This window comes from Carassius auratus, chromosome 45 (assembly GCF_003368295.1).
Source record: "Carassius auratus strain Wakin chromosome 45, ASM336829v1, whole genome shotgun sequence".
In the NCBI taxonomy this organism is placed as follows: domain Eukaryota; kingdom Metazoa; phylum Chordata; class Actinopteri; order Cypriniformes; family Cyprinidae; genus Carassius; species Carassius auratus.
The window spans coordinates 2,573,378-2,586,504 of NC_039287.1; the positions used below are offsets into that span (position 1 = coordinate 2,573,378).

Sequence of the window (13,127 nt, forward strand, 5' to 3'; positions counted from 1 at the left end):
TCATATTCACAAAACAATAGTGAGGCAATGACTGACAAATGCTTGATGCTCAGACAAACTGCTTTTTATTATTATTATTTTTACATGAAACATGATACAATATCTTTTCAATATCATTAACTCCTCAAAAACCTTCACACTGATGGTTACGTCAGTTTCAGAAACTGCTCGTAGAAATTTTAAGACGAAAAATATAAACAGGGTTAAGATCTTTTTAAAGTTTTATTAATATAGCACTTCATACAATAAAAATATCCTCAAAGCAGCTCCACAGTAAAAGCAGTGTAAACCAGGCCTGGCGTCTGAAGCGTTCTTCATTAATCCTGATCTCCATCAGAAACGCTCGAGGGCTTCAGTAATGCTGGTCTTCAGACGGCCGAGAAGCCCAGAGGAAACCACTTCTCCTGGTCCAGGACTCTGTCTCCCAGAACCACGTTTGTAGCCGCTACGAAAGTCTTCCTGCTCTTCACCGTCACCTCCAGCACGTGTCCGTGGAGGTTGGGCACGTTCCTGTACTCGATCTGAAGAGAGAAGCACAGCTGTGAGAGGAGACTCATGGTCAGATGTGACCGCAGGAGCCAGGGCTTCTCTCGTACCAGCTCGTTGAATGTGGGGTTGTCATTGCTGCGGACCACTTTGGTCTTCCTCTTGGTCTTGTCCTGTGGGTCGGGTCTCAGTCGTGTGACCACATAGGCGTCCGGACACGAGCCGTTAGACAGCTTCTGAACACAGCACACACACACACACACACACACACACAACTCAGAGCTTACACTCATGCTGCTGAAAACACTAGTCAATACAAAACCCGATTCCAAAAAAGTTGTGACACTGTACAGATTGTGAGTAAAAAAGGTATGGAATAATTTACAAATCTCATAAACTTATATTTTATTCACAATAGAATATAAATAACATATCAAATGTTGAAAGTGAGACATTTTGACATGTCAAGCCAAATATTGGCTCATTTTGGATTTCACGAGAGCTACACATTACAGGGTAGCAATAAGAGGCCGGGAAAGTTAAATGTACATATAAGGAACAGCTGGAGGACCAATTTGAAACGTATTAGGTCAACTGGGAACATGATTGGGAATAAAAAGAGCCTCTCAGAGTGACAGTGTCTCTCAGAAGTCAAGATGGGCAGAGGATCACCAATTCCCCCAATGCTGCGGCGAATAATAGTGGAGCAATATCAGAAAGGAGTTTCTCAGAGGAAAACTGCAAAGAGTTTGAAGTTATCATCATCTACAGTGCATAATATCATCCAAAGATTCAGAGAATCTGGAACAATCTCTGTGTGTAAGGGTCAAGGGTCAAAACCAGACTGGATTCCTGTGATCTTCAGCTCTTAGACAGCACTGCATCACAGACAGGAATGATACTGTAATGGAGATCACAACATGGGCTCAGGAATACTTCCAGAAAACACTGGTGAACACAATCCACCATGCCATTTGCCGCTGCCGGCTAAAACTCTATAGGTCAAGAAACAAGCCATATCTAAACATGATCCAGAAGCGCAGGTGTTTTATCTGGACCAAGGCTCATTTAAAATGGACTGTGGCAAAGTGGAAACTGTTCTGGGGTCAGATGAATCAAAATGTGAAGATCTTTTTGGAAAACTGGGACACCATGTCATCCGGACTAAAGAGGACAAGGACAACCCAAGTTGTTATCAGCACTCAGTTCAGAAGCTGCATCTCTGATGGTATGGGGTTGCATGAGTGTGTGTGGCATGAGCAGCTTACACATCTGGAAATACACCATCAATGCTGAACGATATATCCAAGTTCTAGAACAACATATGCTCCCCCCCAGACGTTTGCAGACTGTCATAGAAAGAAGAGCGGATGCCACACAGTGATAAACATGGCCTTGTCCCAACTTTGAGATGTGTTGATGCCATGAAATTTAAAATCAACTTATTTTTCCCTTCAAATGATACATTTTCTCAGTTTGAAAATTTGAAATGTCATCTATGTTTTATTCTGAATAAAATATAGAAAATTGAAACTTCCACATCATTGCATTCTGTTTTTCACAATTTGTGCAGTGAAAACTTTTTGTAATCAGGTTTGTATAATAACTCCAGAACAGAAGATTTCATTTCGTATGCCAAACCTCAAATCATTCAACCCCACACAAAAAAACAAAAACCTTTTTTAAAAAAAAATTCTAATGGCAAAAGTTCAATTTTAATGGGATAAAAAGACCAAAGTTAAAATGCATTAGAATATTTGAAGATTTGTTTGTCACATTTAAGTGAATAATATCATCTAAAGCTGTAACAGTGAATAGATAAGGAGTATAATGTATAATATAATATAACCACATAAGTAAATGCTTAAAGTAAATCAAGAACAATAAAAAAAAAAGACTCACGATATTTTTCAAATGCTTTATCATCACAGATAACTTATAGTCTTTGTAAGACAGGTAGAGCTGAATCTGCGGTCGGAGATGAGCGTCTGTTTCTGGAACACATCAAACACAGAACATCTGCAGACATCAGGACACATTTAAACAGAACAACTTTTGGGAATAAAATGTGAATGAATCCCTGAAGCAGATCAAAGCCATGCAATGACATCATGAGTCCTGCAGCACAGAAGCAGCATCAGTGTCACAGACGTATATTTGGAGAAATAGACAACAATACATTGTGTGATTCACAATTATACATTTCTCTTTTATGACAAAAATCATTAGGATATTATGTAAAGATCATGTTCATGAAGATATTTAGTAAATCTCCTACTGTAAATATATCAAAACTTAATGTTTGATTAGTAATATGCATTGCTAAGAACTTCATGTGATTTTCTCAATATTTAGATGTTCTTGCTCCCTCAGATTCCAGATTTTCTAATAGTTGTATCTCAGACAAATATTGTCCTCCGAACAAACCACACATCACTGGAGAGATAATTTATTCCGCTTCAGATGATGCATACATCTCAATTTAAAAAAACCTGACCCTTAAGTTTTATGCTCCAGGGTCACATTCATCCAATAACACTGGTTTATTTGATCATTATGACAGCAAGCTAGCAGTAAACCATTAAGAGTCCTCTGCAAACAAAGACGCCCAACAGTTGATCAGTCAGTGTCCAGGAAGAGTCTTTACCTGCCTTGACCGCGGCGTCCGGTCCGTCCAGGAACAGACTGCAGACGTATTCATTCTGTCAGAGACACGATGACACATGAATCAAAGTGTGATGTAGAGTAACGTGCAGCGGCACAGAGGAGTCACTCACCCCTTTGCATGGCCCTTCAAACAGCTCCTTCAGATACTTGTTCAACAGAGACATCTTCCTGCCCGCTGTGAAGGACATGTTATACCAGCTCGGGAACCTGGAACAGGACAGAGCAGATCAGTGCGGCTCTCGGTGTCCTCAGAACGCTTCAGGAGCAGGACTCTTACTTGGGCAGCGTGGACTCGATGAAGTGCTTCTGCAGGAGCTTGTGAAGCATCTCAAACTGAGCAAAGCTCTTCTGGAGGACCAGGAATCCGTCCTCGATGGTCACCTTCAGCTCGTACGTCTGACACGGACACAGCAGACGTCACACGAGCTCAGTCTCCATTCTTATTCAGTTCATGCACACGTCAGTAAAGCTGGATGTTTCTGTATACTTCTCAGTATCCACCAAGAGTACTTACGTCCAGTACATCTCTGATCAAGTGCATAAATACTCTATCTTGGTTCTAAGCCACACACTGACAGAACGAGCGTCAGATTCTTGTGAAGGAGACTCACCACATCTTTGCCGTTGACGGTGTATTTCTGGATCACAGCCTCCTGGATGTTGCTGTTGGAGGAGATCTCCCTCGTAGCCGGCGCTTCTGGACGTTTGGTGGAGGAAATCTGCACCATATTGTGGAAGAGGAAGTTTAATTTGACTGGGAAGCTCTCCATGCTCTCTTTGATTTTTCTGAAACAGGAAACACACGAGTAGAACCTCTCTTAACACTATGATATGAGAAGCCATGTTTGATTTATTCAGTTGTCATCAGTGATGATCTTATTGTAAAGGGCAGCAGAATAACATCTCGCTCGTCTGCATGAGAAGAGAACGTGAGGAATTACAGATGCATAAAGACCTTCTCAAACCTGATAATTCATATTTACAGCACAAAACTATCATTATCAGAAGCATTTCATTAGACACACAGACTATATCAGACACCACAGATGAAGCATCGGTAGATCACGTGACTGCAGAGATGTGTGTACTTGGTAAAATATGAGGTGGCTTCCAGCTCCGAGTCATGAGGCCTCAGTTTGTTGTGGACGTACTTCAGGTCCTGGACGTCCTTCAGCTCGGGCATACCAGCCGTCAGCATCTATAACAGACAGAGACAGGTGAGAAGCAGCGGACGTCAGTGACCCCAGCAGCAGACGCAGATCTGATCCTCACCAGCTGCAGCACACCGAGCACCAGAGCCGAGCGTCTGCGCAGACGGTTGTACGCGTCACAGCACAGCTCCACGAAGCGGTGGAAGCGCTGCGGGTTCTCTCCGCCGCCCGTGATGAAGCGCTGCATCTCTGGAGAGAAGACGAAGGGCGTCCGGTCCCTGTGCGGTCACAAAGAGGACGTCTACTTTAGAAGGGGCTCTTTTTCATCATGCGCCGTGACAAGAAAACAAATCTCCTGCCTCTTGATGCTGCCGAACTTCTGCGCATTGCCCATGATCTTGCCGAAGTCGATGTGGAACATGTGGCCGCTGTGTGTGATCATGATGTTGTCGTTGTGGCGGTCACAGATGCCCAGGATGAATGTGGCCACGCACCAGCCGGCGCACGAGTGAAGGAAGTTCATGACCGCCTGGAGGTCAGACGAGAGACAAACACAGCTCACACTGAGACCAAGAGCAGACACCAGTCAAGAAGACGTGCGCCGTGACACACAGTACCTTCTCGTAGTCCTCTCTGGTCTTGTTCCTCATGTGGAACCACTTCTCTAAGGTGTCTTCCCTCAGCGCTCCGGACAGACCCCACTCCTGATGAATCTGCGCCAGCGTCACCGCGTCTCGCACCACTTCCACTAAACCTGGAGCCAAGCGTTCATCACAGCAGCTCTTACTCGCTGTACGCATCAACTACAGTCGGTAGCTACTTTATTCTTTTGATGGTTTCTAATAAACAGTATTGGAATGCAAACAGGATGTTACTGGTGACTGCTAGTCGATCTCAAAAATCAGTTCGGTTCTTACACGGAGCATGTCTTTGGATTGAGAGAGACATCCATCGACACGGAGAGAGCATGTCCCTGGATCAGCTGGAGCGTCATCTATATACAGACTATCTGTCTCTTTCATTCAGGAATCAATTGATCTGAGGCACAGACAAGGCCATTGTACTATTAAAAAACTTAAAACTTCCTGCTTAGTCCAACTTATCTATAATTTGAGCGGTGTTCAAAGTCCAGCTCCAGCCCTAATCAAACACACATGAAGCGCTAGCTGCGATCTTCAGGAACACGTGACCGCTGGAGCTGAAAGCTGCCTTCATCTAGAGGATTTCAGAAAAACGACCTAATATAGCGGTCTTCAAGGTTTCAAAACAGGTCAACACGAGCTAGCCTCGTCTCTCCTGATAGTAAAGGATAGCCTTCTCATGATACCACAGAGAGCCAGCATGTGTGTGTGTGTGTGTGTGTGTGTGAGAGAGAGAGTTGGTCAGATCCAGTCAAAACTACAGTACTGATGAAATGTGATGATTGCAGTTTATCAGTATGATTGGAACACATCTTCCTGACATTCATTTGATGGACTGACTGACCTTGATCTCGTCCAGTGGAGATGCATCTGTATGTGACCATTCTCATGTCCAGTCCGTCGTGTGTCCACATGCGGTCCAGGAGACGCACCATCTGCAGCACCAGCATGTCCTGCCGCAGGTTATCTCCGGTCTGAGCCACAACACAACACACAATCAGACTCAAGATGAGCTCGGACAGACCACAGAACACTGCCCACAGCTCGAGATCTTCATACTTTACAGATGAGGCTGTAGTTCTGTCCCAGCGGGTCAGTGGGGATGAAGGACACTTCTATAGGTGCTGCGTTTGAGTTAAAAACCTTAAAAGACTGAGAGACACACACAGCTTTCATGCATCTGTACAGAAGCCTTTATAACACTAGCAGGGACGGATTTAACCAGAACCAGGGATTCTCTAAAATACTCGCAATCATGTTCACACATAACCTAATCTTGTACTTCAGTAACAAATATACTCAAATACCTCAAAAATGGGCCTCATTTGACAGTTTCTGATGGGTTACAGTGTGAGTTTAGACAATATACTGTGCTCAGATCACAAGCCACGTCCAAAATATCACAAATGATGCTCCTTCTCACAGAAAAATGGTCTCTATTAAGAATATAGATAGTCTCTGACCCTGATGTCAGTCCTAACCCTGTGTTTATTACTAATCGCTCATGCACAGTCAACCTCACAAATGCATTTATTGAGTTTACCTCAATATTGACACCTTTGACCTCGACCGCGGGATCTAACGGAAGCCTGCAGGGCTGTCCATCAGCAAAAAAGCTCTCAATCTGCCATCTCTCTCGGCTAAACACATCCTGCACAAAAACAACATTTCCCGATTTCATTTCAGAAGCTGAAAAGGATCTTCTTGAGGTAAGGCGTTCAGTTGGGTTTGATGAGCGTGATCTGTTCAGGGACCTTTCTCTTGTTCTTGTCACTCGAGCGGATCTTCTCTGCCACTTGCGTGAGAAGATCCACCAGTGTGCTCTGACGCTGGAGCTGGTGTCTCAGAGCCCGACCGCAGCAGTGCTTCAGCGCCGACAGAACCTTCCTCATCCAGCTCCTGTAGAGCCAGTCGTCCAGAGCGTCCACCAGTAACCTACACACACACTTCTGTTATGTTTGATAATTCCACTCCATTACAATAACTCCATTCAGTGTAATTGAGATGTTCCTTCACCAGTACAGCTGCTGAGCGATGCGGATGCAGTGCAGAGATCTGGAGAGCAGAAGCTTCACCAAGGGCCCGTCGATCTCCCACTCCATCTTCAGAGCCTGGAGGAGAGGTCAGTGTTATAATGTGGGAGGACACGAGTGGTCATCATGAGTCTGTGTGTCTCACCTGCACCAGCTGCGGCAGAAACTCCTCCAGCTCACTGTCACACATCTGCTGGAAACACAGCACAGCCACTGACCGCACGCACTGGTCATGAAACCTGACACAGACACATCCGCTCAATCTCTAATTCACATCAGAAGAACAGCATGTCCTGACCGGAGCTCGTACTCATCACTCAGGAGGAACAGGGCTTCCTCGACCCTCACAGGACTCCAGCGCTCCAGGACGGAGTAGATATCCGGCAGGTTCTGAGGTTTCCACCGCGGCGCGCTGCCCAACACCAGGTGCAGGTAGGAGTTCGTCCGGCTGCAGACGTCCCGCTTGCTCCACAGGAAGGCCTTCTCGTTGTCAGTCAAGCTGCAGAATGTTTAACAGAGGAAGTGAGTTTCATGTCCCCATCCACCACATCCACAGCACTGCTCTCCAGCTCTGATCTGGTACTGACAGCGACAGGCAGTGTTTCTGACACACTTCAGTCACTCTCTTCTGCAGCTCTTCACACAGCACCGACTGCAGGACTGGATCGGGCCGAGCCGCCGCTCGCTCATATCTCCACAGCCCAGACTCCGGGAAATCAATCTGTGGAGAAAGAGCCTTCCTTTATCAACTAATGCCTTCACTTCATACTTCAGCTGTCACAAAACTATTTTGAAATGTGCACATGCGTCAGAAAACACTCTGTGAACACAGTATGTGATGAGTGATGTGTGTGTCTGGTGAGGAAGCGTGCACCTGTAGGATGACTCCGGTGGGCTGTCGATGGCCGTCGCTCAGCGCTGGTGACGGAGGACAGACGGGTGGCACCTGTGTGCACATACTGAGCAGAACCGTGCCGTGAACCAGAGTCCTGCAACAGCACAGCATCCATCCATCAACCACAGCCTCCAACAAACACTGCTCTAAACATACTCCCTGCGCATTAAAGTCCAAAACATGCTCTGGAAAAGAGTCTTGAATTCCAGAAAACAATAATGCAACGCAAGAACATGCTGCATTGAAAGCACTGGTTTTCTTTTCCAGTCAGTGACTGGCAGACTAATAGTTCGAAGTCTAAAAAATTGGTTGAAGGAAGAACATTTTTTGGAAACACCAAAACCGGTTTGATGAGGTGAATGGGATACCTGTTGTTAAAAAGAGGAAGGACCGCCCAGCTCAGGAGCTCGGGGCTTTTGGCCTGTTTAGAGCCCAGCAGATGAAAAGACAGCATCGATTCATATGGAAGCTCATGAACTGGAACAGGAAACACCAATCTGAAACACAGGAACCAGAACATCACTCACAGACAGACAGACAGAGCACAGTGAGCTCACTACATGAGTCTTCATTTCATTCATGAATAATATCAACCTCGCAGACCGTTTGACCACAGTGAGCCTGGAGGTGACGTCCTTCTGTGTAAGAGTTTCCCAGCACATAAACATCATTTAGTGAAGGTATTCATTAATCACAACGGTGTCATTTATTAACCCTTTTACTGTTTAACTTAAACCCATAGAATACCCTCAAATACAAAAGCCTTTGATCACAGGCGTCCAGTTGGTCATCATGTCTGTCATGCACTAGCACATAACAGTGTAGAGGAAGCTGCTCTTACAGACGGTTGCACTGGATCCTGTAGCCGAGCTGAAGGGACGTGCTGATGTTCTCAGACACCACAGGTTCAGTCAGATTCCTGCCGCAGTATGTGAGCGAGCAGCTCACGCTTAAGTGATCATAACTGTAAAACACACACACACACACAGCATGGCTCATATTCCTCAGTATTACAGGGACCAGTTCACCTATAAATCATTCACTCATCCTCAGACCCTCATGACTTTCTTTCATCGGAGAGGCTCTAATAGAGGTTCATATCCAGGATGGGTCTGAATGAGATTTTCAGCACACAGAGGTTTCTCTGCGGTGACGACACTGAGGTGTTAAACATCTGGCCGTACCTGTTTATCCAGCCGGGCAGCAGTCTGTAGAGGCCGGTCAGTGTGAGCTGCAGCATGCATGTGCTGTGCTTGACATCTGCTGCTGGGGGATCCGGGTGGTCCTCCTGTCCTCTGAAGTCCAGATCAAAGTTTGTGAAGAACATGTGGAGCAGCTTCAGCAGAGCGTGATGGAGCATGACTACAGCTGAAACATGCAGACTTACACTTACAATACATGCGAATCGCTGGAAACTACACTGCTCGAACAGGTCAAACTGCTTTTATGAGTCTTGAGCTGTCACTCAAACATGCAAAGCCAAGCCTGGAGACTTCACTTCTGTATAAAGACTCACCAGTTTCACACTCACACATTTCACCCGGAGTCTAGGGAGAAGAACAATATGTTTAATCGGTCTTATTAAACACCCATTCAGAAACACTGGAGGTGTGTTGCTCAAGCTGTACCAGTGTGACAGGAGCGAAGCGCTGGAGCCGGACGACAGCCTCGTCCACATCTACAGTCGAGACGCCACACAGCTGCTCACACACCGCATGAACACACTCCACAACCTTCTCTACACCAACACCACACTGACACACCAAACACACACACACACTTCACTGAAGCCATGCGATGACACGCAGATCATTCAGAGTAATGTACACAAGTGTTTCATTCTTTCAGACTGATCTCAGTGAAACACACACCTGGCTTCTCAAGAGCTGGTTCACTGCCTGACTGTAGCTGCTCAGCTTCTCCTGCAGATCTGACCTGAGAGAGTTTCAATTAAAATTGATGTTTCCTTTACAAATGCAATAAGGGCAGGAAAAGTTTTTATTTTATTTTATTTCTTTTCTCAAATGCATTTACATGCACAATTAATTTTTTTTTTTTTCATTCATATTTTGTGATGAATGCAGCCAAATTCAGTGTGGGTTAGAAAATGCATTTGATTTCTTTAACATCCACATCTGTCAATCAATCACTGCATCACAAATCATAACACATCCAAAGTATATTTCGATTGAAAATAAAAAGCACCAAATGTTGCACACGTGCATGAATATCGTATACGGACATAACATTTCAAAGGGAACTTTGTCAGTCTTATGCTTCAATAGTACAGGAGCAAGCAAACCTCATAATGCTGACTGCAGAGGCAGAGTCGAGGACTTGATTAAAATGAAACACCTGGCGGTCGTCTTCCTCCTACAGAGACAAGCAATCTGATAACTAAATGATCTTCTTCAGATGAGAACCTGTATCAGACATCTGAGCCACAGTAATTCAGGGCCATACATCTGGAGTCAGTGCTGGGTCAATGCAGTCCTTGAGCACCATCCTCACTGGAACATCCAGAGCAAACTTCTGATACACCTGGATGCATTCACACAGTCCCAAGATTTCATCACTGCACGAGACAAATCAAGACAACGACAGAGTATTTCCATTAGTGTTCAGCAGCGAGAGGAACATCTGATGCATGTCAAATATAACAGCTGACATTACCTTCTGAGATACTCCTCTGAGTCGCAGAGTTTCATCAGGTATTGTCCACTGACCGAGGGATGATCTAGAGTCACCAGAACCGCCTCCATCAGCTCCTGGGCTGTGCTGTTTACTAAGAGAATAATGTGGAAATGAAGCGCCAAACCTCAGACCTGGTGTAAAACTGAGAATATCATCTGCAATACTCACATCTGGTTCTGTACGGCAGCTCCACCTGCAGACCGGGCACGGACACATTGAAGAGAAGTTCAGCGGACTCCAGGAGAGACTCGTGCACAGGAGCCGCTCGGGCCCACACCACGCTCCAGCTAAACCTGTCACGACTGAGACCGTGTTCTGAGAGCAGTCTGATAGCCAGGAGACAGGAGACCGGAGAGAGCAGGGATGAGGAGATTCACCGAGCAGTTACTCATACTGGAGCAGTGAGCTACATTATTATTTATTACATCATTATTTACAGTCTTCAGTACACGTGCATGAAACTGGACAGCCACAGAGGCACATTATTATAATTAATGTGATCTTACTGTGATGTTGACACACAGAGCGATGCAGTTCTGCTGTTACTGCCTTGTGCAGAATCTATTAAAGTAATGCTCCAAGTGTCCTGCAAAAACACAGAAGTTAAGATAGAGATGATCGACAGATCGACAGAGACACAAGCTTGTCTGTGTTCAGCGATTAATAGGCGGTTAATCCTAAAATACCCTTCGTCAAGTAAAATTTAAGAAAAGGTTTTTATCTAAGAGCCAGAGTCTATCTAGTGTTCAGCAGGGGTCCAGTCTGGAAGAGTCTAGTCTGCCTAGTAACAGCTTCAGGTGTGTTTGATCAGGGTCAGAGTCTGGTATAATGCATTCAAATCCTCTAAACTTACATTTTATCCAAAGCGACTTACAAACGAGGAGAGTGGAAGCAATCGAATCAACAACAGAGCAATGTCTCCTACCCCACACCTATATACTAAATAAAAATAAAACAGATTTGGACTTTTTTTGAGCAAGCTAGTGCTTTTGCTAATTGTACAATAAATAAAAACAAAAAGATTAGAGAATTAGATTAGGTTTTTAAAGAAAACAAGCAGTTAGTAAATGAATGGAGTGCAAGTCTACAATGGGCAAGTTTTTTTAAAGAATAGAATTAGAATAGAGAGTTCTAGAGCTGGAGGGTTTAACATTTTAAACGTGAAGCTCAGGCATGACTTCATTACTCAGTGCCACGGCTCTATCATCTGTCAGCATCACTGCTCACGCCATGATTGTGTGTGACAGGTTGTTTAAGATCTGTTCCAGCTGTTTCCTCATTCTTCACCTGCTCCTGATTCCTCTGATCGGCTGTGGATTCAGAAAGGGCTGTGTATAAATCCAGATCTTCCTGACTTGGGAAGGCGAGAACATTCCACCCCTGAAACACGGGATCTTGCCAGGGATCCATTGGATCTCAGTCTGTAAATCTCAGCTGTGAAGTCAGTTCTCGGGAAGGATTTCAGGAGTCCAGCTTCAGGTCATTGCTGACAGGCCGGTGTTAAAAACACCACCTGATCATCTGTAAACAGAGAAAAGCATCAGAATAAAGATTAGCGCAGATTTAACTTCCACACTGAATCGACTCGAGTGAAATCAGTTTAAATCAGTCAGAATAAAATATAACTATGGAATCTTTTCCATTAAACTATAAGAGTGAATCCAGCAGCTTACTCTCAGGTATTTCAGCGCGAAACCTTCACGACAGGTGAGAACAAATCGATCATAAACTCTTTAGTATCAATACCTGGATCGATAGCAGCCTGACGAGATCGATACTTTAGGTGAAGTTTCTCTACTCTAAGGTTAGCAGTGTTCCCGCTTCATCAGAGAGTGACGGGAGCGCGCCGCTCCTTTGATCTCGTGTGTACGTTACTTTGTGACTTTTGATCCGAGGAACCGGTGTTTGAAACATTTGGCGTCAGAGATTTCCTCTTGCCGTGGGCGGGGCTTATATGAATATTCATGAGTTTCCTGTTAAATGAGTTTCGGCGTAAAAGCGCCTCCAAAATTATTAGTGCTCTTCGGATTACAGAAAATGTTTTCGGTAACAATTTAATGTTCGAGCCTGTAAAACGGTTGATAACTGTTATAAATGCACCTTTTGTGGCATAAAATTTACGTTGTGATAATTCTGTCATTCCTTGTTTTAGTTGGTAGCATATCCAACTTCAACCAGACTTTAGCATTGAATGTTACTAATGTTATTATTTTTAATTAATTCATTAATGGTGACATTAGAACGATGCTATATTTTCAGAATGTTTTAGTCCCATCACTCTAAAGAAAAATGGTTCTAAACGGTACAAGAAAAGCGTTCTTCATCTTGTAGCAATAGCGGAACACTTTTTAGTTCTAAATAAAACCTTTTTTATAGGGTTCCAAAGAGAACCATGCTTTGAAAATGCTATATAGGACCTTAATGGTGCTAATGATATTTTTTTTCATTAAAATTAGTATAATAATAAAAGTAATATTAGTATTATTTGTATATATTCATGTTTTTTGTTTTGTTTTTTACCTTTTATCTGCCTCTATCTTGAAGTGTCTTTTAGGGTTTT

General features: G+C 44.2%; 1 protein-coding gene across 3 annotated transcripts; it reads right to left on the bottom strand.

Annotated features, from left to right (window-relative positions):
• Nucleotides 1–355: 355 nt before the first annotated feature.
• Nucleotides 356–12,494, bottom strand: pik3c2g (phosphatidylinositol-4-phosphate 3-kinase catalytic subunit type 2 gamma). 3 transcript variants are annotated; one of them, XM_026232943.1, is made up of 33 exons: nt 12,314–12,494; nt 11,855–12,088; nt 11,074–11,153; nt 10,736–10,893; nt 10,547–10,658; nt 10,337–10,448; nt 10,176–10,246; nt 9,745–9,808; nt 9,502–9,627; nt 9,390–9,420; nt 9,058–9,241; nt 8,715–8,837; nt 8,242–8,370; nt 7,853–7,967; nt 7,566–7,699; nt 7,289–7,477; nt 7,124–7,217; nt 6,962–7,056; nt 6,700–6,880; nt 6,489–6,596; nt 6,005–6,097; nt 5,790–5,919; nt 4,922–5,058; nt 4,664–4,833; nt 4,426–4,582; nt 4,242–4,351; nt 3,765–3,939; nt 3,431–3,549; nt 3,264–3,360; nt 3,134–3,188; nt 2,389–2,480; nt 597–719; nt 356–521 (listed from the first exon to the last, which is right to left on the bottom strand). In XM_026232943.1, the coding sequence occupies exons 2-33, from the start codon at nt 11,975–11,977 to the stop codon at nt 369–371; spliced, it is 3,840 nt and encodes a 1,279-aa protein (XP_026088728.1). In that variant the 5' UTR covers nt 11,978–12,088; nt 12,314–12,494; the 3' UTR covers nt 356–368. The 3 variants fall into 3 exon arrangements, with proteins under 3 accessions (XP_026088728.1, XP_026088726.1, XP_026088727.1); XM_026232941.1 differs by having other exon boundaries at nt 597–722; XM_026232942.1 differs by having other exon boundaries at nt 597–722; nt 12,241–12,494.
• Nucleotides 12,495–13,127: the final 633 nt, after the last annotated feature.